At 49.8% G+C, this 25,959-nt stretch overlaps 1 protein-coding gene across 7 annotated transcripts in view; it reads left to right on the forward strand.

The window, feature by feature from the left end:
- Nucleotides 1-25,464, forward strand: part of OTUD7A (OTU deubiquitinase 7A) — a 397,910-nt gene extending 372,446 nt beyond the window's left edge. For all 7 annotated transcript variants that reach the window (XM_055278535.2, XM_055278539.2, XM_063639042.1 and 4 more), the window contains 3 exons: nt 13,288-13,402; nt 13,575-13,659; nt 16,120-25,464. In XM_055278535.2, the coding sequence (XP_055134510.2) occupies nt 13,288-13,402; nt 13,575-13,659; nt 16,120-17,559 (1,640 nt within the window). In that variant the 3' untranslated portion in view covers nt 17,560-25,464. The remainder of the gene's footprint in view (nt 1-13,287; nt 13,403-13,574; nt 13,660-16,119) is intronic.
- Nucleotides 25,465-25,959: the final 495 nt, after the last annotated feature.

The raw sequence follows: 25,959 nt of genomic DNA on the forward strand, positions 1-25,959 counted from the left end.
AGTCTTCACAGCCCTCGCTTGCTCTTGGCGCCTCCTCTGCCAGGGCTCCCACTTTGGCGGCACTTGAGCCCTTCAGCCCGCCACTGCACTGTGGGAGCCCCTTTCTGGGCTGGCCAAGGCCGGAGTCGGCTCCCTCAGCTTGCGGGGAGGTGTGGAGGGAGAGGCGCAGGCAGGAACCAGGGCAGCGCGCGGTGCTTGTGGGCCAGCGCCAGTTGCGGGTGGGCGTGGGCTCGGCGGATCCCGCACTCAGAGCCACCAGCCGGCCCCACTGGCCCCGGGCAGTGAGGGGCTTAGCACCTGGGCCAGCAGCTGCTGTGCCCAATTTCTTGCCTGGCCTTAGCTGCCTTCCCGCGGGGCAGGGCTCGGGACCTGCAGCCCGCCATGCCTGAGCCTCCCCGGCCCTCCGTGGGCTCCTGTGCGGCCCCAGCCTTCCCGACGAGCGCCACCCCCTGCTCCAGGGCGCCCAGTCCCATCGACCACCCAAGGGCTGAGGAGTGCGAGCGCACAGCGCGGGACTGGCAGGCAGCTCCACCTGCAGCCCTGGTACAGGATCCACTGGGTGAAGCCAGCTGGGCTCCTGAGTCTGGTGGAGACGTGGAGAACCTTTATGTCTAGCTAAGGGATTGTAAATACACCAATCAGCACCTTGTGTCTAGCTCAGGGTTTGTGAATGCACCAGTCCACACTCTGTATCTAGCTACTCTGGTGGGGACCTGGAGAACCTTTGTGTGGACACTCTGTATCTAGCTAATCTGGTGGGGACTGGAGAACCTTTGTGTCTAGCTCAGGGATTGTAAACGCACCAATCAGCGCCCCGTCAAAACAGACCACTTGGCTCTACCAATCAGCAGTATGTGGGTGGGGCCAGATAAGAGAATAAAAGCAGGCTGCCTGAGCCAGCAATGGCAACCCGCTGGGGTCCCCTTCCACACTGTGGAAGCTTTGTTCTTTCACTCTTTGCAATAAATCCTGTGGCTGCTCACTCTTTGGGTCCACACTGCCTTTATGAGCTGTAACACTCACCGTGAAGGTCTGCAGCTTCACTCCTGAGCCAGCAAGACCACAAACCCACCAGAAGGAAAAAACTCCGAACACATCTGAACATCAGAAGGAACAAACTCCAGATGCACCACCTTAAGAGCTGTAACACTCACCGCGAGGGTCCGCGGCTTCATTCTTGAAGTCAGTGGGACCAAGAATCCACCAATTCTGGACACACCATGGCCACGTTCTTTGTCACATGCACCCGTGTGCCCCCTTAGACCTTCACCTCTGCAGCCCTCCCTCTGTGCCTCAAAGGACACTGCGGGGTTGGGATAGAGTCCCAGCTGTGCTCTCAAGTCACACAACATCTCAGCAGAGAAGGACGTGGAAATCACAGTGAGGCTGCAGCTTCCAGGATGAGCTGCAGACTCAGGCCTGCTGGAGTGAGCTGGCCAGACGGCAAAGTCGCAGGACCTGGTGGGAGGCAGGAGATGGGAGACTCCAGAATACCGAGCCCCAGGACACCACCCGCCCCCACGGTGAAGCACAGGTGTCACCCTCTGCCATGGTGCCCTGCCCGTCCTATAAACAGCACCCTGTGACAAAGGCTAATAGATACAGTAATCACAGGCCCCAGGAGGAGCAGACACCGCATCCTTTTGCCTGAGGAACGATGCTTTGAGAGCCTGGAAATGAGATAAAAAATGTATTTCAGGCTGAGACAAGGCTCCCTTCTTCCCACCACCCGCTTCCTCCCCCTCTGTTTACATGCCCCATCATGTCTCATCTACATGTGTCCAGCTCCTGGAGGCTTAAAAAATCCATGAGGCATTCTTTAAAGTTGGCATCGAGTGCCTCTCACCCTAAGGGAAGCCCCCTTTTATAGGTGCTACTGCTGTGGCCCGGCTACTGCTGATGCTGCCACTGACCATCTTCAAGTTCAGGAATCCTCCAGTTTCCCAGGCTAGGCATGCACATGGGGAGAGGGAAGGGCTTGAGGTGGAAGGTCAGGAGCTGGTGGGACTGGTCAGCTATGGGCAACCTCAGTGGCCCAGGCTTTGCAAGTCTACCTTAGGACTTTTTAGATAAAATGTATGCATTCTTTCTTGGTAGCTTCCACACATGATGGTCACCTGCTTTCTCCCGGGGAGGACATCAGTCATTTGCTCCCTGAAAACCTGAGCCTTGGGCCTTCAGCTTTTTGCAGGAAGCAGCCTCCTTGCAGCCACATCTTAAAATGGCCTCCAGGGGGGCTCTGTGAAACCCAGATCTGGGCATTCTCTCAGCACCCAGCTCAGGTCAGTTCATACTGGCCACTGAGCAAATGTGTACATTATGAAAAATCAAATCAATTAACAGGAGAAGCAGAGGTGCTGCATAGTTCCTGGAAACATAGAACCTAGGAAAGAACTTTGGAAATCATCCAGTGCAACAATCCCAACTCCCCCTCCTTTTATAGCAAACATTGTCCAGTGTACTCTTCATTATCCTGAAATGAAATTCATGGATAATGTTACCTATGTTGGAATAAAGTCCATTTAGTACCCCCACATCAGGAGAAATCAAAGGAAACCAATATAATAAAATAATCTGCATTTCTGTAAATGCTCTCACACAGCCATACCGCAAAACTCAATGAAGCAATCAGATCCTGGCACCCATATGTGGGGTGCCCAGTTACACAGACGGGGGCTACAAGTGTGCTGAGCATACCCTCAAATACCCCAGGAGGCTGTACAGTCCAAAATGACAACTAACTCTTGGTAAAGTCCCAGCCAAGCCAAGCACGGCCTTGCCCGTCTCCATAGCTCCTCTTCCCTTTAGGTGGATATAGAGCCGTGCAGAGCATACCCTGTGTACATGTTAGCTCTCGGCCTGGCCAGCAGGTTGCACTGGGAAGGGCTGGGTACATATGGGTGCTGCCTAGGTCTGCACCCCACCTTCATGCTCATATATTTGCAGGTGCTTCCTGTGCTCAAGGGCTGTTCTAGGTCCTTTCCAGGAATAACTATTTAACCCTTCCCATTTCCTATTCCCCACTTTACAGAGGGGGATATTGAGAAAGGAGGAACCATCCCCAGGGAATGGTTGCAGCCAGTGAAGCGTTGGGAGGTTGGATGGTGAGGCTTCCACAAAGACTTGGCCCAAGAGAGTGGCATTCAGAGGGCATGCATCTCCAAGAGAAGAGGCTCAGGAAGTGGTACCCCAAGTCAAAGCCTGCTTGGGATAAGACAGCATCTCAGACCTGGCGACTCAGGAACCTTCAGGGTTGAAGAGAGTAGGGAGGGAGTGCTTTGTTTCATGGAAGGTGTCAATGTGACTATTCTTTTCTTAAAAATTAATATTTATTGGCCAGGCACAGTGGCTCACACCTGTAATCTCAGCACTTTGGGAGGCTGAGGTGGGTGGGTTGCCTAAGCTCAGGAGTTCAAGACCAGTCTGGGCAACACAGTGAAACCCCATCTCTACTAAAATTAAAAAAATTATCTGGGCATGGCAGCATGCGCCTGTAATCCCAGCTACTCAGGAGGCTGCAACAGGAGAATCTCTTGAACCCGGGAGGTGGAGGTTGCAGTGAGCCAAGCTTGCGCCACTGCACTCCAACCTGGGTGACAGAATGAGACTTCATCTCAAAAAAAAAAATAATAATAATATAGAAGTCAATTATTTAAATAGTTTTTCCCTCATATATACAAACAGCATGTGAGCCTCTGAGGCATATCCAGGGGCCACACAGAGGTCAGGGAGCCCTCAGTGTGTCCTCAGTGCCTTCCCCTAAGGGTCCCACTTAAGGAACCTAGAGAGCAGCACACAGGAGCCCTGAGGGAGTCCACTGGTTACAGATGGAGGGGGAGATGCTGGTTCGAACAGACAGCTCTGAAACGGCTGCAGGCTGCAAGGATCCAGGCTTACAGATGATCACACCAAGGTTGGCCATCCCTTTATTGGGAACAGAGACTCAACACATTCAAAATGTGATACTTGAAAAAAAAAAGTTTTTGCAAAGAGCAGCTTAACAATTTGTCTCTTGCCGCTTAGAAACAACACAGCAAGTTTATAAGTGCCTGCTAGGGATCTTGGGAGCCAAACAGTACTTCTACCCACCGGGCCATGGAAGCAGCCTTCCATCTGTATTTGATGCATGGCTCGTGGTTAAATCAAATGTTCACCTATGCTCTACTATTCCCCAAGCCACATGGAATGTAACATTCCAGTTTTCAAGATGTTTGACAATGAACCATGCTTTTTCTTGCAGGATTAATTTATAATAAACAGATCCAATCTCTTTTTAAATAGAAATGTATCTTTACATGTTACAAATATCATTACATATTCTGCTCAACTTGATTTTATAATTGTGTTAAAGAATCATTTATCGGCGGGGCGCAGTGGCGTAATCCCAGCACATTGGGAGGCCGAGGCAGGCAGATCACGAGGTCAGGAGATCAAGACCATCCTGGCTAACATGGTGAAACCCCGTCTCTACTAAAAAATACAAAAAATTATCCGGGCGTGGTGGCAAGTGCCTGTAGTCCCAGCTACGCAGGAGGCTGAGGCAGGAGAATGGCATGAACCAGGGAGGCAGAGCTTGCAGTGAGCCAAGATCGTGCCACTGCACTCCAGCCTGGGTGACAGAGCGAGACTCCATCTCAAAAAAAAAAAAAAAATCATTTATCAAATACCAATCAAATTGATCTATTTGTGTACCTATCTGAATAAAATAATGGAGGATGTATGTAATGCCTATTACGAGACAATTACGGTAAGAATCAGCTTAGTTCGTGGTGGCAAGAAAGTTTTTTTTTTGAAACTGTTTTTTTTTTTTTTTTAAGATGGGGTCTCATTCTGTCACCCAAGCTGGAGTACAGTGCCATGATCTCGGCTCACTGCAACCTCCACCTCCCAGGCTCAACAGATCCTCCCATCTCAGCCTCCCGAGTAGCTGGGACTACAGGCGCATGCCACCAGCCCAGCTAACTTTTTGTACTTTTGGTACAGATGGTGTTTCTCCATGTTGCCCAGGCTGGTCTCAAACTCCTGAGCTCAAGTGATCTGTCCACCTCAGCCTCCCAAAGTGCTGGGATTACAGGTGTGAGCCACTACGTCCGGCCAGCAAGAAGGTTTTAGAAACCAGAAGTGCCCCCAAACTGAATTACCTTTGTAATTAGTCTCCCTTCTCTTGGCTACTTTCTAAGTTTGCCAGTTGCCACTGAAAGATAGGGTCAGAGTGGGAATAAAAAGCACAGCTACGCCTACCCTTGTGGTGTGTGGCCAGTCTCACTGGGCCTCATTTCTTTGCCACTCCTCTCAGGAGCCCCAGAGCACAGAACCCTGAAGAACCTTTGTCTGCAAAGGCCCCTGGCTAAGGGGTGAGAGGCCGAGGAGCTGGGGTTGGGGGCATCCAGACTTTTGGCTGAGACCTCTGTTTCTCAAGTCTGTCATCTTTGACATTGTTGACCTACGGATCACAAAGCACCATGAGGTGGCCAGGAGCTATGGAAGGGACTTCATGGCTATGGAGCTCTGTCCTCAGCTTACAGAGGGGGCACGTGCCCAGAGAGCTGAGTCACGCTGATTAAAAGCACGAGGTGTGTTTATCCACAATACTTCTACTGATTAGTTCATGCCCTACCCCAATGACCATCAGCTCAGGGGCCCAAAGCACTGTTCCAAAGGGATGCCAGCCACAGTTAACTCTGCGGAAAGAACTGGCTGAGGGTTTTTCACTCATGCCTGAAGGCCTGGAGAGAAGAGAAAGCAGGAGTGCACCCAGATGCCAGCCTCCCCACAGGAGCCCTGCCTGTCCCCTCCTGAGCTACAAAGTAGGCACAGACACCCGGATCCCCCACCAGACCTCCCCAAGACGTCCATGCCCATAGGAAGCGCATACCAGCCACCATCACCCCTGATTCCCAAATGAGGGCCCCAGCCATCTCTGTGTGATATGCAGATTTCTCCATCTGGCCACTCCAGGCTCCTGAGGACTCCACACTCCCATGCATGGTACTGCAGTGAGAACATGTGCTCCAACAAAACCCCTTCTGAGAGGGGCTGGGAGGCAGCAGCACCAGCCACCTGTCCTACCTGCAGGACAGGAGCAGCCAGCACTCACTGCCCTGGATGTGGGGAGCGAGTTTTTGGTGCGCCAGGGTGACATCCTGGTTCTGCTCTCTGAGGAGACCCCAGTTGTCATTGTCCCACAGGCCACATCTGATGTGTGCACAAAGCGCACCCTCTAGGGCTGAGAGCTTCACCACCCACTTTTGGCATGAGCTCAGGAGCCCAGAAATTGTCGTAGATGCTGAACGCTCTCTCAGCCTGAGAGTTTTTTCAGCAGTACAGTTTCCTTAATTCTGGTCAGCACTTTTTCCAGTTTTGTCTTAGTCAATTCAGGCTGCTGCCACAGAATACCATAGAGTGGGTGGCTTATAAACAATAGAAATTTATTTCTGATAGTTCTGGAAGCTGGGAATACAAGATCCGGGAGCCAGCAGATTTGGTGTCTGGTAAGGGTGTCCTCCTCCTGGTCTACACACAGCTGCTTTTTACTGTGTCCTCACATGGCCAAGAGAGAGAAAGAAGAGCGCTCTTGTGCCTGTTGTTATAAAGGCACTAATCCCATTCTCAAGGACTCCACCCTCGTGCCTTAATCACCTCCCAAAGACCACACTTCTAATACTCTTATATGGAGACTAAGCTTTAACAGTGAATTTTGGAGGAACACAAATATTCAGTCAATAGAAAGCTTATTCTGTAGACCAATGACCAATCCAAATATCTTATCTACGTATAAACTTTAGGCCAGAGAATGTATGTCTGCCACCATTGGCCCTGATGCCCAGCCTAGGGGCCCGATCCTCAGGGGCTGGCCTTGGCCTCACGTACAGGCCATCATTACTTCCCTCCTCCCTCTTTGCTTTAATTTGCTACCCCTTTTCTAGTTTCTTAAGGCAGAAATTTTGATTACTAATTTGAGACTTGTTTTCTCATCTAATATAAACATTTTAATGCTATAAGTTTTCCCCTAAGTACTGCTGTAACTACACCATACAAATTTTGATGTGCTATATTTGCATTTTCATTCTGTTCAAACTATTTGTTAATTTCCCATGAGACTTCTTCTGACTTACGGATTATTTAGAAACAGGTTGTTTGAGTTTCAAGTTTTGGGGGATTGTTCAAATATTCATTACTGGTTTATAGTTTCAGTTATGACATGAGCACAAACATGATTTCTGTTCTTTTTAATGCACTCAGACTGGCTAAGAATATGTTCTGTGTTGGTGAATATTCCATATGTATTTGAAAATAATATATACTCTGCTCTTGTTGGGTTCTAGAAATGTCAATTACCTCAAATTCTCTGAGAGTGCAGCTCAATTCTTCTATATCCTTACTGGTTTCTGCCTACTTGCTCTGTCAATTACTGAGCAAAAAGTAGCAAAGTCTGCAGCTGTAATACATTTGTTTATTTCTCTCGTTTTTGTTAGTATTTGCTTCATGTACTTTGAAGCTATGTTGTTAGGAGCATGCATGCACATAGGATGATTATGTCTTCTTGGAAAATTGACCCCTTTATCATTATGTAATGTTCCTCTTTTTCTTTGGTAACAGTCCGTGTTCTGGAGCTTACTTTGACATAAATATGGCTACTCTAGCTCTCTTTCCATTAGTGAATATCTTTTAACCTCCATATGTCTTTATATTTAAAATGGGATTCTTTTTTTTTTTCTACAACCTCAACATCTCAGGTTCAAGCAATTCTCCTGCCTCAGCCTCCCAAGTAGCTAGGATTACAGGCACACACTATCATGCCCACCTAATTTGTGTATTTTTAGTAGAGACAGGGTTTCATCATGTTGGCCAGGCTGGTCTCAAACTCTTGAGCTCAAGTGATCCACCCATCTCAGCCTCCCAAAGTGCTGGGCATGAGCCACAGTGCCTGGCCCTTACAATGAGATTCTTGTAGACAGCATATATGTGGGTTTTGCTTTTTTATCCAGTCTGACAATTTTATCTTTTAAAAGATATGTTTTGACCATTTTCATTTAATAGTATTAATGATATGTTTGGTTTAAAATCCACCATCTTGCTACCTGTTTTCTATGTACTGTATGGGTTCTTTGTTCCTTTTGTTTCTCTTTTGTTATCTTATCTTGGGTTAATTGAACTTTTTAATGGTTCTGTTTTATTTCCACTATGGACCTGTTATACCCCTATTTTTAATTGTTAGTGGTTTCCCTAGGGTTTACAATAAACATCTTTAATTAATGAGATTTTTTTTTTTTTTTTTTTGAGACAGAGTCTCACTCTGTCACTCAGGCTGGAGTGCAGTGGCATGATCTTTTAACCTCTCACTGCAGCCTCCACATCCTGGGTTCAAGCGATTCTCCTGCCTCTGCCTCCAGAGTAGCTGGATTACAGGCACACAGCACCATGCCCAGCTAATTTTGGTATTTTTAGTAGAGATGGGGTTTCACCATGTTGGCCAGGCTGATCTCAAACTCCTGACCTCAAGTGATCCAACCACCTTGGCCTTCCAAAGTGTTGGAATTACAGGTGTAAGCCACCACACCTGGCCTAATTAATGAGATTCTATTTTAAGTAATATTATTCGACTTTACATGTTGTATAAGGATATTACAACAGTGTATTACCAATCCCTCCCTCCCATTCTTTGTTATTATGAGACATTTTATTTTTACATCTGTTATAGATTCATAATGCACTGCTGCCCTTTGCTTTAGACAGTTATCTGTTAGAGCAATTAAAAAGAAGAAAAAAATGAATTTTCACATCCATTTATTCCATTTCCATCACTCTTAATTGTGTAAATACAAGTTTCTACCGGTACCATATTTCTTGCACTTTAACATCTCCTGTAGTTCAGGTCTGCAGGCATTGAATTTGCTCACTTTTGTTTGAAAAACTCTTTATGTCTTCTTCATGTTTCAGAGATATTTTGGCTGGGTATAGAATTCTAGATTAACAGTTTTTTTTTTTTCTTTCAGCACTTTAAAAATGTCACTCTATTATCTTCTGGCTTACCTGTTTTACCATGAAAAGTCTGCTGTAATTTTTATCTTTGTTTCTCTCTGTATAATGTATCCTCTTTTTTCTCTGGCTGCCTTCAAGACTTTCTTTTTGTCTTTGGGTTTCAGAAGTGTTAAGATTCTATTATAGGAATATTTGTGGTGTTGTTATTTTTCCTGCTTGATGTTCTCTTAGTTTCTCAAATCTGTGTTGATGGTTGTCATTAATTTTGAAAAATTCTTAGCCATTATTTCTTTAAAATTTTATTTTGCATTGTTCTTTCTCTCTTCTGGGATTTCATTTACACAGAACTTAAGGTGCTGATATTGTCACACAGCTCTTAGATGCTGTGTTCAGTTTCCCACTTCCTGTTTTTCTGTTTCAGTTTGTGTAATTTCTAGTAACCTATCTTGAGGTTTATAGATTCTTTGCTCAGCTATATCAAGTCAACTGACCAGCCCCTCAAAATCATTCTTCACCTCTATTATTGTGTTTTTCATTTCTACCATTTTCATTTCTTTCTCATAGATTTGTTCTGTATGCTGAAATTAACCATCAAATCTTGCATGGTATCTGGCTTTTCTATTAGTCCTTAACTTATTAATCAGTTATTTTTAATTCTTTGATAGTTTCAACACCTGTGTCATATCTGAGTCTTGTTCTATCAACTGCTTTGTCTTTTATCAGTGTGTTGGGGTTTTTTTTTTTAATCTTTCCTTTTGCCTCATAGGTTTTTTGTTGTTGTTGCTGAAAGCCAGGCATCTGGAGTAGGACAGTAAAGACTGCAGTAAATCACTTTTATTCCTGGAAAGAAGCATGCCTTTCCTTTTGCCAGGTTTTTAGAGTCTGGGTTTGGACCAGTCTAGTTATGATAGCCCAGGAAGGTCACCCCCATCCCCAGATCCAGGGATACAGTGCCTGCCTAAGACAGATGCTTAATCAGAGTAACAGAACATGACCCTTAGTGCACCCAGTGTTTGTTGCCCTACACTCTGCAGTTTAAGCTTCTGTTCCTTGGTAGAGGTAGGATGGAAATATCTATGGAGACAGTCTCTTAGAACTCCTGCCAATCTTTTTTGGGAGAACCAGGTAGGTCCTGTGGAGAGGAGCCTGCAAGTGCATGTGAATTTCCTTTATATCTTCAGCCCCCGGTTTCCATATTATTTCACTAGCTGATACTCTTCCTTTACTAATTTAACCATTTTAGCTGAATGATTCTTACTGGGGTCCAGCTGAATTGGCCCTTCTTAAGCTCATGTCTGTCTCTCCTTGGAGGCACCTGTCTTTCCTTAGATACTGGATAAATCAGCTTCCCTGTGACTTCAGCTGTCTGGTGGGTTAAAGATAAGTTGTGAATTTGCAGTTTGACTGGCATGTTTTCATGGTGGAACAATGCTCTTCCAGCTTTTCACATCGGAGACAAAAACCAGAAATCTTGATTTTTTTAGAAAATAAGTACTCAGAATATATTCAGGCTAGCATGAGATTATGCCTATATGTTTCCAGGCTAAAAGACATACAAGAGGTCTTTCAAAAACAAAAACAAAACACCTTTCCGGCCTTCCTAGGCTCATTTTGAAAAGCAGTTGCTGTTCTAGACATTTACCACCAGAGGGCAAGCCACTGCATGGCTGCTCCTCACTGGTAAAGCCAGGTTTCCAATAGGGAAATGTCAGGGTGTACAGTGAGAAGCAGAGGCATCCCGAGCAGCCGCTGCTCACGAGGAGGACCTGTTTTCATGGCCTCCTGGCCGGAACTGTCCCTAAGCTCTGCAGCCTCAGCCCTCACCACAGGCCGCAGGTGACCCTCTGCAGAGAAGCCTTCCTTTTAGCCCCTCGGTGTCTTCAGTTGTGAGCAGGCATGTCCCTAGAGCCTCTCTCAGTACCTGGCCCTTCAACCCAGCCAGATCTAGGCCACAAGGCTGCCGGACCCTTCTAGGTGGACAGGCACTAGCCCCTTCAGGGGTATTCCCACCGTGCACTGGAGCCCTGGGCAGCCCAGGGAGTCCATTCCAGCCCTGCTGTTGAGGGGAGGAGTCCCCAGGAACCCCATGATAGGGAAGTGAGGGTGACTGTCTGGGATGCCGTCTTAGCTTAGGTGGTTTATCTGCAACAAACAAACCAAAATCACAGTGGCTTAACACAGTGGAAGTCTAAAAGGAGTGTTCTCAATTGTCAGGCAGCTCTTCAGTGGAGATATGCTGTCTTCTGCAGGCACCATGGAAGGGGAGTGAGGAGAGGCACCCCCATGCCTGAGCATATCACCCAGCACTTCCCACATTGCTTCTGCCCACAGACCATGGATGCTGCTAGGTGCCGGTTCCCCCTAAATCCTGGGGGCGGGGTGGCTAAGACATGGAGTGGTGGTGGGCTGATGCTCTCCAATGGCAATTCTACCCTGAGAAGCAGGTGAACAGCCAGAACCAAAATGTCCAAGTTGCACCCACAGGAACTGCTTCTAACAGATTATTCTTGTTCTAGAACAATATTTTCTGAATTTGCTTGATTTTAAAAGCCACAGGAGATGCTTATTTAAATGTCACTTTTTGAGTCCCTTTCCTGGACACTTTGGTTTGGCCCATCTGTTCATGGGGGCTTGGAACTCCCAGGAACTGCATTGCTCTATTCTGGGAAACATTGTGGATGGGGAGAGCCTGTGCCACCCCCTGCCCCATGAGTAAGAAGCGAAGCTAACCCCTTCTCTGTTTGTGTAGTGACTCATAGAACTATGGGACAGGCGGCTGGGCACCACCCAAGGGAGACCTGTCCCTGAGCCAGCCCTGCAGTCCTCCCTGGGTGTGTCTACCCTGCAGCTCAGACCTGGGAAGGGTGGCCACGTCAAGGCAGAACCCAGCAGGCTGCAGCAAAGCCAGGCCAAGCCACTCCTGACCTCTCAAATCAGAGCACTGCACTTTCCAATCCCAAACCAGATTAATGAAAAGCCCGGAGCTGGTCATTGGTCAGCAAAGCTGCATTTCCCTTATTGGCAGCTTGGGGAAGCTGGAGAAGAAGAGGTGTAGGGGTGGAGAGGGGAATTACTTGCACCCACTTTTCCTCTTAAGCAACACTGGAGGGCAGCATTGCATCAGTTTTTCCAATTTCTTACCAAATCAACTATTGGTGTTCAGTCTTCGATTTGATCTATTTCCTTGCCTTTTTGTTCTTGCCATGGCACCCTTGCCATGAATCATGGGTCCCAGCAAAGAGGCAAAGCAACTGGTCCAAGGTGGCTGTGCTTCTCTGCTGTGGTGTGACTCCCAGGAGTGGGGCCTGCAGGGGAGCTAAGTGGAACCCATGGAGGAGGCTGCTGCTTGCTCTGAGGAAGACTTGGGGAGACCATCTCCCACTTCCTACTGCCCTTGTCCCTGAAAGTGCCCTTGGGAGGAGTCAACCATGTCACTAGGTACTCCTCTCATCAGGTCCCCCAGCAGCTCAGAAGCTCCTAGAAGATCCCAAACCTGTAGATACCCCCTCCACCCTAGCCCTTCTGGAGTGAGCCAGGATTTCCCACGGGTGGTGAGTTTCACCACAGAGGTTTTGTGATGAGTCAATCCCTCTGAGAAATGACCAGCCAGTGGCTCATCACTGCAATCTCCACCTACATGTGACCTCCTCAAAAGGACCCCCTGACCCCACCCGAGAAAGGCTTCACCATCACTGCCTTCTGCCTGGTGTTTACCCTTCCAGGGCTCATCACCACCTAACATTATGAGGTGTTTGTTAACCTGCTTATCTGTCCCCAGCACAGGTGAGCTTCCCACGGGCAGGGGCGGATGGGTCCACGGGTCCCAGGCACTGATACAGACTTGTGGCACAAAATTACAAACCAGTAGAGGTCAGCAACACCCTTGCTCACCTGACTTGCACATTCGGCCCTTCTCTGGGATGAAACAGGAGAGCTGGGCCCCAGGCCCACCTGCAAGGTGGCCCCCCAAAGTGTGCCTAACCTGCCTAGATCCTTCCTAGAAATAGTAGAAGCAGCAATAGCTTTTTTCCCATTCTGATGCCCAATGGAGTATCTGCCATTAGACAGACCCAAAGAGACCCAGGGTCCAGGTGACGCTTCCAACTGCTTTCCACTGTCCGCAATAAATATGAAATTTTAAAAACTAGCAATAGTGGTTTTGGTCTTCATGCTCCTGCTGGCACAGATCTGTGTAGATGTCCACTGAGTGCATTTGTCACCCGGACACCTGGCTTGGGAACTTCCTTGCCATCCTGCCTGGGGACTGCCAGGGCTGCAAGCATGGCTCTGTCTCTTCTGTTCCAGCCGTGATCCCCCTGACGGATTCTGAGCACAAGCTGTTGCCTCTGCACTTTGCAGTGGACCCTGGCAAGGACTGGGAGTGGGGGAAAGATGACAACGATAACGCCCGGCTGGCCCAGTAAGACCCTACTCTGTCCCTTCCCCCAGCGCCCACAGGGAGGGCTGTGGCTGGGGCATCCTGGGGAGGGGCCGTACCACCCCTGCTCCTCCTGGGACAGCTGGCATGCAGGTGGACTGGGTGCTACAAGGGCCAGCTCGGACATTTCAATAGGATATTCTTCTCTTGCCAGCCTTATCCTGTCGCTAGAAGCCAAGCTGAACCTTCTGCACAGCTACATGAACGTGACGTGGATCCGGATCCCCTCTGAGACACGGGTGAGCCTGGCTGTGCTGGGACCAGACCTGGCAGCAGGGTCCAGACTGCTCAGCTCCAGCCTGACCAGGGTGCATCCTCCCAAATGCTCCCACACTCTTGCCTGCCCCTGCCCGGCTGCCCACCCCAGCCATACCCACAGCCCAGTAGCTCCCCCACCTCCTTTGACCTAGCCATCCCAGCTGCATGCAGCTGGGGCCACCCTGGCTATGGTTTGAAGTGGCTCTGGCTGGACCTAGTGGGTGGGTACACACATGTAGGCATGTGTGCATGCAAGCATGCACTCTTGTAAAGGGATTTTTATCCCCGTATTTTCTGCAGAAGGAATAAACACGCCCACTCAGAAAACAAGCCACAGGCAAGTCACAACACAAAGCGATTTGCTAAGATCAGAACACAATGTGCTGCCGCAGAGTGGAATTAATTATAAACTGTGTGGGTCCTCAAAAAAAGCCAGGGAACTGAGAGCGCGATTCCTCGGCGCCCCCTTCCTCCCCTCCCAGAGGCAGCACACTGGTGGGTGGAGCTGGCAGGAAGGTGGGGAGAGGGGCCTACACCCCATGAGGCTGCCTGCCTCCAGAGGGTCGGGGCTGCCCCTGCTTGCAAACGCTGAGGGATTCATTTTGAGCATCTGACTGACAGGTTTTTTGAAATCTCAGTAGTGAACTGCCAAGGAAAAGGATTTGTAAAAAACAGCCTGCAAATAATTGGTCCTCTCCAGACATTTACTTAGTCTTAAAGTGGGGCTCACAAGGAATTAGTAAAGGAGTGGCATGAGTCAAGGAGTCAGGCGGTGGCCAGCACTGCTCAGTGCTCTCAGACTCCAGCCTCTGCCTGTACGTCATCTCCCAGGGCTCCATGAGGCGGGAACTGATAACCCATTTTACTGATGGCATAAGTGACAGCCAGTCGGTGGCAGTTTGCGTCCTGCCTCTCAAAGGCGTGGAGCACTCCCGGAGAGCTGCGGCTGTTCTTCTTCAGAACCCACATGGGGAGTGATGGCAGCGGCTTGGGATGTAGAATAAGGAGGCTCTCGGGCTGAGCATAGCTCTGCCTGCAATTGCCAGGCCTCGGTGCCTTCACGTCAGATGCAGGGCTCTCAGCAGACAACTGTGGGGAGGGTCCTTCCAGCCAGGGACTCCTGAGCCCGCTCTCAGTGCGCTCCTGCTAGCACCAAGCGCACCTCCCTTCCTGGCCCAGCCCGAGTGTCCACCCTTTAGTGTCTCACACACCAGTCTGAGACACTTCACACCTTCCTATCCCAGGTGGGAAGGGGAAAGGAATTTCAGAGTGGGAGGTGGTGAGGGTCAGTTCTGCCCACCTTTGCTTCAGGGTGATCTGGTCACAGGACAGTCACCGACCCTTGGACTTGCTTGAGGGGTTTGGGGGGGTACAAAAATTAAGTGGGAGAGCAATGGGCCTTCTCCCAGGCTCATCCCCTGGAGGCCAGGGAAGCCTGTTCAGGTATGAGCACCAGTTCCTGCAGCACCCAGCGGCCAGCATGATAGGCTCTGCCTCTTGTCAAATGACACTCGGTCAGAATTCTCTCCTCACCCAGGGAGGTCCCTACAGAGAAGTAGTAGGTGCTGCCTGCCTCTCTGCCCTCCCACCTCTTTTCTCAGGTTCCCCCCACCCCAGATATGGTCGTGCCCTCCTCAGACTGGTTGACCTCATCAGTGGGTCTCATCCAAGGTGTGCTCCCCAGCGTCACCCCACCCCACCCAGGGGGACTTTTCTGGGAATGGGAACATCTTTTTTGCTGAGCGCAGGCCTATTTCAGAATCCTCCTCAATTTAGCATTCCACCTTGCCAAACTGAGTGAGAAAGGAACTCCAGAAGTGATTTGGCATCCCTGAATCAAGGATCCGATGAATGAGGTTGAGTGCAAGGTTTCTGTCCCATGCCTGGCGTGAAGTGAGACATCTTTTCAGGGGAGACACTTTTGTGCAGGCCCAGTGTCCTCCCCACCTGAAGGCCTCCATCCTTACAGAGGCCGGCCTGGGACCTGTGTCTGGTCAAGCAGGCGGCCTCGCCAGTGGGGGAAGGCCAGAGTCTGAACCTGATCTTCTCTCTAAATTGTGACAAGGTTCTGGGGACCAAGACCAAGTGGGGTATCTGCACCCTGCTCCAATCTCCCACTCAGGGTTCCAGGGTACCAAGTACCTGAGGTCCCCCAGAGAGAAAGAATGAGTACACCCCAGCTTCCCTGGCCAGAAGACACGCAGATAAGAGGTCCCTACATCCTTTTACTACTGCAGCGGATCAGAGCCCACTCCTATCTGCTCCTTTCCTTCAGCACCGCCCATCCGGGTATCATAGTCACCAGAGCGACAGTGGGGACTGGGACAGTGAAGGTCGAGGGCCCTAGCCTCGGCAACACAGGGGCAAGGTGTGTCTTCCTCGGCGGCGCGTGGACAGCTCTTCTCTAACCACCTTCGCTCTGGCCCTCCCTCTCTACACAGGCGCCCCTGGCACAGCCGGAGTCTCCCACGGCCTCGGCAGGGGAGGACGTGCAGTCCCTGGCCGACTCGCTGGACTCGGATCGCGACTCGGTGTGCAGCAATTCTAACAGCAATAACGGCAAGAACGGCAAGGACAAGGAGAAGGAGAAGCAGCGCAAGGAGAAGGACAAGACGCGCGCCGACTCCGTGGCCAACAAGCTGGGCAGCTTCAGCAAGACGCTGGGCATCAAGCTGAAGAAAAACATGGGTGGCCTCGGCGGCCTGGTGCACGGCAAGATGGGCCGCGCCAACTCCGCCAACGGCAAGAACGGGGACTCGGCCGAGCGGGGCAAGGAGAAGAAGGCCAAGTCGCGCAAGGGCAGCAAGGAGGAGTCGGGTGCGTCGGCCAGCACGTCGCCGTCGGAGAAGACCACGCCGTCGCCCACGGACAAGGCGGCGGGCGCGTCGCCGGCGGAGAAGGGCGGTGGGCCGCGGGTCGACGCCTGGAAGTACAGCACGGACGTGAAGCTGAGCCTCAACATCCTGCGCGCCGCCATGCAGGGGGAGCGCAAGTTCATCTTCGCCGGCCTGCTGCTCACCAGCCACCGGCACCAGTTCCACGAGGAGATGATCGGCTACTACCTGACCAGCGCGCAGGAGCGCTTCAGTGCCGAGCAGGAGCAGCGGCGCCGCGACGCCGCCACTGCTGCCGCCGCCGCCGCCGCCGCGGCCGCCGCCGCCGCCTCCACGGCCAAGCGGCCGCCGCGCAGACCGGAGACGGAGGGCGCGCCGGTCCCGGAGCGCGCCTCTCCGGGCCCGCCCACGCAGCTGGTGCTCAAGCTCAAGGAGCGGCCGAGCCCCGGGCCCGCGGCAGGGCGGGCGGCGCGGGCGGCGGCGGGCGGCACGGCCTCCCCGGCGGGAGGCGCGCGGCGCGCGGGCGCCAGCGGACCAGTCCCTGGCCGCAGCCCCCCGGCGCCAGCGCGCCAGAGCGTCATCCACGTGCAGGCGTCGGGCGCGCGGGACGAGGCGTGCGCGCCGGCCGTGGGGGCGCTGCGGCCGTGCGCCACGTACCCGCAGCAGAACCGCTCGCTATCGTCGCAGAGCTACAGCCCGGCGCGCGCCGCCGCCCTGCGCACCGTCAACACGGTCGAGTCGCTGGCGCGCGCGGTGCCTGGAGCCCTACCGGGCGCGGCCGGGGCGGCGGGGGCGGCCGAGCACAAGTCGCAGACCTACACCAACGGCTTCGGCGCCGCGCGCGACGTCCTGGAGTTCGCCGACGCCGACGCGCCGACCGCGCGCTCGAACGGTGAGTGCAGCCGTGGCGGCCCGGGGCCGGCGCAGCGGCGCTGCCAGCGCGAGAACTGTGCGTTCTACGGGCGCGCCGAGACCGAGCACTATTGCTCCTACTGCTACCGCGAGGAGCTCCGGCGGCGGCGCGAGGCGCGCGGGGCCCGGCCCTGAGCGGCGCGGCGCGGGCGGCGAGGTTCTACCTTCGAGGATTTCTTTTCCATTGTGTCGGTGTCTTTTTTACATGCCCTGGTCCACCGGAAGGCCGGCGCCTCCTCTGTCAGTGCCGTGTACGTGTTTGGTCAAACGTTCCTAATGGTGCCTGAACCTACACTGACGCCACTCAGGTAGTAGACGGATAGGAAACAAGTCATACTGTTGGAAGTGGGTGTGCTAGCCTAGTATCTGCCTCGTACCTGTGGAAACTCAATAGCCATTGCAAGAGTATTTTTGTTCCTCAATAAGAGAAATAAAGAAATTCGCAGCCCTTTGTTTTTAGAAGGGAGTGTTTTACATGCTTTTTTTTTTTTTTTTTTTTCTCCTAACCTAGCGATGACTTCTTCCAGGTAGCGGTCCCCTGTGCGCGGTTGGTAGTACCCAGGGCTTAGAGCGAGCGCGCACCCGGGGCTGCGGTGGAGGCTCCTCTGCGGGCTCTACCTGCCTCCCATCCCGGGGCCTAGGAGAAGGCGGGAACCTGGCCGCCGGCTGACGCCCTTGTGGTCACTGTGGCCCTTTAGAAACACACAGCTCCATTTCATAAGCAAAACCTCCTCCCCCAGCCCCGGCTCAAGCACCATTCACACTGCCATCCAAGCCGCGGGCGGCCGTGGAAAGGGCACTGGACCACCCGTCTCGCGGGCGCGGTGAGGTACAGCGATGGCTCCCAGTGCCGCGCAGCTCAGGTGACAGGAGCTTTCCAAAGACACCTAGGGTCCAAAAAGCAGGGTTCCCATCTCACAATTTGGATTTGCTCACAGAGGAGCAGATAGGACAGCCTGCTCACTTTTCTGCTTTGAAGGCACTTCCACAGTGGACTGTCGCTGGCGGGCCCCTGGGCGGTGACCTTCGGTGCCCCAGGAGACAGCGAGGAATTGACCCTTTGGTCACTGTGTAAGCCCCCACTAGGCTGCTGCTCTTTCCAGAGGGAAGGGGCTGGGGGAACCAGGAAGGAAGCCCACCTCCACACCTGCATCTGTCTGGGTTCAGCCAGGTAAAGGGACTCACTGTGATCGTGGCCTCTCCACGGGGCAGGACGACCCTGCCTCCGTCTCGTGACACAATGAGGGAGCAGCCCGATCCCTGAGCGGTCTCTTTTTTGGTGCCTCCTACATTTCTTGAGGAAAAAAAAATGTGTCCTTAGCTACCCTGTTTTGAGCAGCAATATGCAGCCTCTTCCTTCCAAGATTACCTCCGGAGAACACCGTTCTTGGCCAAGGACACTGAGGAGCTAAATCTGCCTCACTAAGGAACGAGCTTGTTTCCAAGAAATGAGGATAAGATGGGTAAAATCCTCACTAACAAAAGAATACTATAAAACCTGTGAGAGCCTTAGAATAGCTTCTAATAATCCTAGGACAGGAGAAAGCACCTGGCTTTGCTGTGAGTGTATCCTCAGAAAAAGCAGGAGGTCGACCATCTCTTCACTGGAGCCAGCTTCTCCTCTAGAAACGATGCTTTTTTCCCTAACTAAAGAGCAGCAAAAACAAAAAAAAAGGGGGGGAGAGGGGATTTTTTTTTACTTGTTTGAGAAATTATAATAAAATAATTGAGTATCTCCTGTGAGTAATGCCTTTTTGTTTTTAATTATTCCACAGCAGGTGGAGTTTTCAGTAATTTGTTCAAGTTTTGCATAAGTGGTTCCTTAAATCAAAAATTATTTATTAAATAGGATCTTTAAGAAATTTTTTGAAAGTTTTACTTTTCCTGCTGAACAATATTTTCAATGTGTGATAATTACTGTACTAACATCCATGTCCCTACTATTACTGGGGTTTCTTTTATTACTCAGAAAACAAAAGTGGTTTTAAAAAAATCTCATGGAGAGGGTCTGTGGCAGCTTTCTGGACTGATTCTTTGTGTCACGCTGAGCAGCTGCTTTGGCATCCAAAGCTGTGGGGTCACAGAAAGTGTTCCTTCAGGTGTGAATGCCGGCCACTCCTCATGCTCCTCACTCTTAAAAGATTGAGACACCCAACCTTAAAAATGCTTCAATAATCCATTCAGAAACCAAACTCGTATGCACAAGATGTCAAGGAGGCATAAAGTCAATTCTTGCTTGCTTGTTTTTTTCATTTTTTAATGTAAAAACAGCCAACCAGAAATTTCTAAAACTGGCTATGCAAATTCAGATATTTTCTTTCTCACACTATCTGCCAGGTTTGTTTAATTTAAAAAAAAAAGAGAGAGAATAAAAACAGTCCATTGTAATAGAGGAAAACCTTCCAAACCAGGCAGAGTACGTAATTATCAAAACACCAGGACCTATTCTACCCTTGCATTTCTAAGTTACCTCCACCCATCACCATCTGATGACAGATGTGCCCTAAATAAGAGCCTGAGATAAAGCCACTGGCTGCATCCTGCGCCCCAGCTTCTCAGTGTGGTAACGAGGCGCCAGACGCCTGTAGACACCTGCTCCAGGCTGATACATTACCACTCAGTCCACATGACTTAGGAATAGCCATTTCCTTTTGTGAGAGATCTGGATCCATCCTTTCTCTAAACAGTATGAAAAATGCAAAGGGGAGAGAGCCGATGGTCATATTAAATGTGCTAGTCCCGTGCACCGACAGCATGCTCCTTGAGAAGAGGCGTTTAGACCTCGTCCCTGGCTGCAAACCAACTTCAGCAGGCTGGCCAGGAACTAATAAAAACTGTGTTGACTGTATGTGGGCCAAGGGCTTCCCTCATGTTCCATGGCATGAGGGCCCTTTGCAGAGCAGGGAAAAAGGGAAGAAGGTGAGTCCCACCGGGGTGCATGGCCCTGCTGCCCTAGCTGACCCTGCCGGAGAGCAGCCTTCCCCACCTGATCTGGCCACACTTCCCTTTCTAGAAAGGACAGGTGTCTCCAAGGGACTGCAGGTTTCCAGAGAATCCCAGATACTTCTAAACCCCTGCGAAGGTTATTTCAGAAATTTACTTTACATTTCCTGCACATTTGTTATCTGGGTAAATGATTTTTTTAATATATTGTTAAGGGAAGGTGTTTTTCAGTGTATTCTGTTTGTAGATTTTATGCTGTGTTACGTTGAAATTTTACAAGACAAGTTTAAACTGTACTATAAAAATTATTTTTGTATTATTTTCAGAACATGCCACAGAGCAATATTTTGCACGCTTTATTGTCACAGGGTTGTCCCTTGGAAGGGTAACTGGAGGTGGGAAGGAGCTGTGCTATGGGCTCCGGGGGGTTAAACGCTTTTTGCTGCTTGTTCAGATACCTTCTGAAAGTGGGAATGTATCAATGTCTTTTTTTATTGAAAGCTTGATTTCCTTTTTTCTGTTCATGGATTTTGGTACTGTACCTTTCCTCTTAAATGAATACTTTGTATTCACTAAATTACTGTGGGCTTTTTCTTACCTATTACCACCCAGTGGCATTTGAATCTATTACTTTACAAATCGAATGTTTTCCCAAATGATTTAATTTACTACTTCTCATAGCTTACTGTCAAGAATTGGGGGGCTGAAGATAAAAGGACCCTCCATGCCCCCCAGGCGCACACCTCAGGGTGTGGACATCCTCCATGCAGTGCCCGTCCTGTCTCTGGGGAGGGGCAAGGGTCCATCGCGCACCCCCACCTCCCCCCACTTAGTGTCCACAAACTTATTTTGCAAACTATTCTACTTTGCAAAAATAAACTTAACAAAATATACTTCCCATTAGTTAAGATAAAAGGGCTGTACTTATCAGTGGTGGGAAATTTGTACAAGGAAAAACAGACTTTTCCAAATCCATGTGTGTAAGTTCCATTCCATGTGAGTCTTTTATTTACTAAGAGACCTGGAGTAAAAGCTGAAGGCATATACTGTATGTTTGGGGCTCCTTTCTTTATGGACATGATTCTTTTTCTCCTCATCTTGGTGTGGACTTTACAAATTAAGTACCCCCAGTGTTCTGTCCTTTTTCTTTCTTCAGTGCTTCTAATAAGAAGAAGTGTGTTTCTGTGGCTGAGCGAGCCCTGCTGGGTCAGACAGACCTTACCAGCTCTGGCTTCATCCTCGTTGGGCTGCAGAGGCGGCCCCTGCTCTAGTTGAGTCCGGTTCTGCTGCCAGCTGAGGACAGACACACCGTATGAAGGGCCCAGAGGTGGCTGGCATGCCAGGGAGCAGGTAGCCCCTTCCAAAACGCCTTAAAGTGGTGGCTCTCTGGAGATCTGAGGCACCACCTTCCCATTTACTCCTGACTCTAAACTCTAGCTGGCCTGTTTCAGTGTGGCTGGCCGGGGCAGTGACCAGCGCTCAGCTTTGTTCTTATTTAATTCAAGTCCACCCTGTTGCCCGTGTCGTCTCCACAGCTCTGGGTCTGTTGGCCCAGAGTGTATTTCTGCCAGTGCTGCCTCACTGACTCGGGAGTGGGTCCTGGGTAGTTCATGATAGAGAGGCCAGCACACGCCATGGGGAGAACCCCCCACGCTCACCCCAGGAAGCCCTGCGGCACATCCAGGCTGGACCACTCTGCAAGCTTCTGTCACGAAAGACAGCTCCGGGCACTGTGCAAATTGGCCTGTTAGCAGTTATGCGGGTCCCTTCTTTTCCAAAAGATCTATTATTCCTCCCCACTGCACCCCCAGCAGAAAAGAGCAAGGGAGATGCCCTGCAGGGACCCCTTGGGAACAACAGTTATGTGCAGTCTGTGCAGTATGAAGAACTTGGCCCCACCAGGCTGAGCCGAAGACACACGTAATTGTAGAATAGCACTGAAGCCATCGTCTCCAACCATGCTAGTAATGTTACTGTTTCTATTTATTTTGCCAAATAATTTGTTGAAAATTGCATTTTTGCTATTTTAATCTTGCCAAAAAAGGGGGCCTCACTAATCCTCATTATGTACATACAGAATGATGCACATTGCTTATATCTTTTTATTCCTCCCAAAGAGCATCTCAAGGATATATATATATACATAATTTGTTAGTTTAACATAAGGCAAAGAGTACCATTTGGTTTTAAGAGTAAATATAGGCTGAATTTATTCAAGACCAAAGCAACCTATTTAATGAGGACAAATTAGTGAAACCAGCTGTTTTAGAATTTATCTACAGACACTGGAGTGCTACTTTAAATGAAGAAACAGCCTCCCATGGCAGAGGAAAAGCCAGGTCCTTACAAAGGCCTCTCCCACCCCAGTACTACTTCTGCCTGCTGCTCTGCCCTGGGATGTAGGCCTTCCTGCCATTTCTAGTCACAGGCACCTTCCTGCCTCAGGGCCTTTGCACAAGCCATTCCTTCTACCTGAACATTCTTCCCCAGAGAGCCACATGGTTCACCCCTCACTACCTGCCAGTCTTTGCTCCAATGTCACCTTTCAACGAGGCCTTCCCTGACTTCTTTATTTAAAAGGACAACACGCCCCACCCTCCTCCCTACCCACCTCTCTGCATCTTCTTCTTGTGCACCTATCACCATCTGAGTGCTGTAGATGTTAATCATTCATCCATTTATTTGATTCTTGCCTCCCCATCTCCCATAGACTGTAAGCTCTATGTGGGCAGGAACTGTTATATGTCTTGCTCATTGCTGTATCCTGGTGCCTACAACAGTGCCTGACACGTATTAGGCACTGGATAAGTATTTATTGAAAAAAGGAAATGAAATCAGTAAATTGAAAACTATTAAGAGGCCAGAAAATGTCAATTTCAGCTTTCATCAAATCCGGGTTCTATTATTGTGAGAACTTTAGCTGACCCAGTGACCTGGCTCCTATGGGTACAAGATGGTTAGTTACACCGGGCAGCAGCGGTGGCTTCTGTTCACAGACAAGTGAATGCCTGCCCTGCCGCTAGCCCCACCTCACAAACGTGAGGCTCACTGTTGGCAGGGGAGCATTTTGGAACCAGCTGGGATGAAGACAGTTTTCTACAGGTAGCTTTCGTAGCCAGATGCACAGTAGTGGGTTCCCGTCACTCCATGAGGTCACTGTAGACCTGGACCATTCCAGAGAATCCTTTGTAATCAGTCTTTAGGTGTCTCCCAGTCCTTCCCGGTTCAACACAGGTGGCAGCAGATGGCCCAGCCCAGGGGAAGTCCACCTGACCATTAGAAGGACTCATCCTCCAGCAACCAAAGCAAGGCTGCAGAGGAAGAGGAGCTTGTCACAAACATGAACTGGCACAGGGCTGGGTAACTGCATTGACAAATTTGGAAGCAGCAGGGCCAGAGAGCCAAGGTCCCCGGATATCCCCATTGGCCACTGGTGGAGGTGCACTGGAAGGTCAGAGCCTTGACACCACAGAGCCAAGCAACACACACCTCCTTGGGCCCAGGCCCCAGCATGGTGGCCCTCCAGTGCTGGCAGGTGGCCTCACCCACAGCAGGGGAGGCGTGGGTCCTCTAATGACCTTCCTGCCCCTGCCAGATGATTTTCACAACTACCTAAGCTTGGTGTTTACTTCTAGGTCCTTTGGCCAAATGCGTTTTCTTCTAAGAGTTGTTGGCAAAATACTGTTACAAGCTTCTTATGAGACTTTGGTCCTACTGTGGCCTGGTTAAAGGCGTCGTCCTTCTGTTTAATCCACTTCCGTGGTTTTGCTGTCATTTCTCTTGATGCCATATTTTCAGGTCCCTCATGGGAGGGTGTGTAAGGTCTCCATCGTAATGCCCTCTCTGCAGCTGTCCAGCCAGCAGTGAGTGGGCCCACACATGTACGTTCCTGTGCTTGAATTGCCAAATAAACAGTGTCCCTTTCATTGCTGCCCAAACAGACTGGAGGCCTGCTCTTGCCAGCACTCAGGGAGGGAGTGTGTGCTTCCCAAGAGTCTGCCCCCTTGGCCCATGCAAACTTTCTCCAAGGCAGGTATCTCTGGAGGTCTCCCAGGCCCTATGGGCTGTCCAGCTCTTATGCACACATTCTTCCCGCTTGCAGGAATGGAATCCAAACACCTGATATGGAATGATGACTTGGCAGTGGGGAGTGGGGCAGCTTGTCTCCACTAACTTAGGACCAAAACTAGGAAGCTCACCATGAGCATGTGTTGGAGATCAGCTGTGGCCTCCAGCCCCCGTACACACAGAGGCAAGCCCCACCTCTGACAGAGCCAGTCACCATTCAGTAGGAGCTTGTCTTCCCTGGGCCCCCAGGTGGGAAAGGCTGGGCTCTTAGTCCTACATATAAGGCGCTGTTAGGAGCAAGGAACAGGGTCAGCTGGGTCCACAGAGGGACTAAGCTCCTTAGTGACCCGTTACTGCCTCATCTACGGAGTTTGAACTCCATTCACCATCACCTTTGAGAATTTGGCCTTGTTTTAACCAAGGATTGTTGAAGTTAATTATAACAAGGGACCATCCTTACCCTGTATTTGCTTTGTTCCATTAAACGTGCGTTTGGCCTAATGAAGTCAGTGAATGTTCCTCTTTCTTTTTTCTTTTTTGGTTTCTTTGACTGATTTTTGGATGACATATGTTGCTTTATTTCTCCCATTTTCTTTGATTACTGTGGACAAAGGAAAACACTGAGGCAAAAATAGGTCGTCAGTCACATTACTTTGACCCAGTTGTGCAGAACCCCTTTCTACCTGCAGGTGTTAATTCCAATTCAATGCAAATATCCTTTTCAATCCGGTCCATTCTTGGAGAAGAAACCCATTGTAAGAGCTGTCTTCTGTGGTTGGGATATTACTTTGTAAAGTATTAAAGCACTAAACCAATTTTTGCAATATGTAGTAAATCTTGCTTTCATTTTGGAAAACTTCCAGTAATGACTACTGCACTTTTTATAGAAGAATTGTATTTAATTTCTTTCTTTTATGAAAGATTATTTCAAGTAAAAATAGCTCTGTAATCTGTGTGACATGGCTTCTCCATTACCTGACACAGAGAGAAGCTTTGATGCCTACTCAATAAAATTAACATGTTTGTAAAGTATTGGTTGGTCCAATTATTTGCCCACTGACTCCTGTGTTCTTGGTAAAATGCTATCTAAGAAAAGCTTTATTGCCAAGAGGAAGAGGACTATATCAGGCATCCAGCCATACCAGTTTTTTTTTTTATTATTATTATACTTTAGGTTTTAGGGTACATGTGCACAATGTGCAGGTTTGTTACATATGTATCCATGTGCCATGTTGATTTCCTGCACCCATTAACTCGTCATTTAGCATTAGGTGTATCTCCTAATGCTGTCCCTCCCCCCGCCCCCAACCCCTCAGCCATACCAGTTTTACGTGTTTTCCCAGCCAGATGAGATGTAAACCCAGTTGTCGCCATTTCATTCTCTTTTTTTTTTTTTTTTTTGAGACGGAGTCTAGCTGTCTGTCACCCAGGCAGTGGTATGATCTTGGCTCAGTGCAACCTCTGCCTCCCAGGTTTAAGCAATTCTCCTGTCTCAGCCTCCTGAGTAGCTGGGATTACAAGTGT

Source organism: Symphalangus syndactylus, chromosome 5 (genome assembly GCF_028878055.3).
Source record: "Symphalangus syndactylus isolate Jambi chromosome 5, NHGRI_mSymSyn1-v2.1_pri, whole genome shotgun sequence".
NCBI lineage: Eukaryota > Metazoa > Chordata > Mammalia > Primates > Hylobatidae > Symphalangus > Symphalangus syndactylus.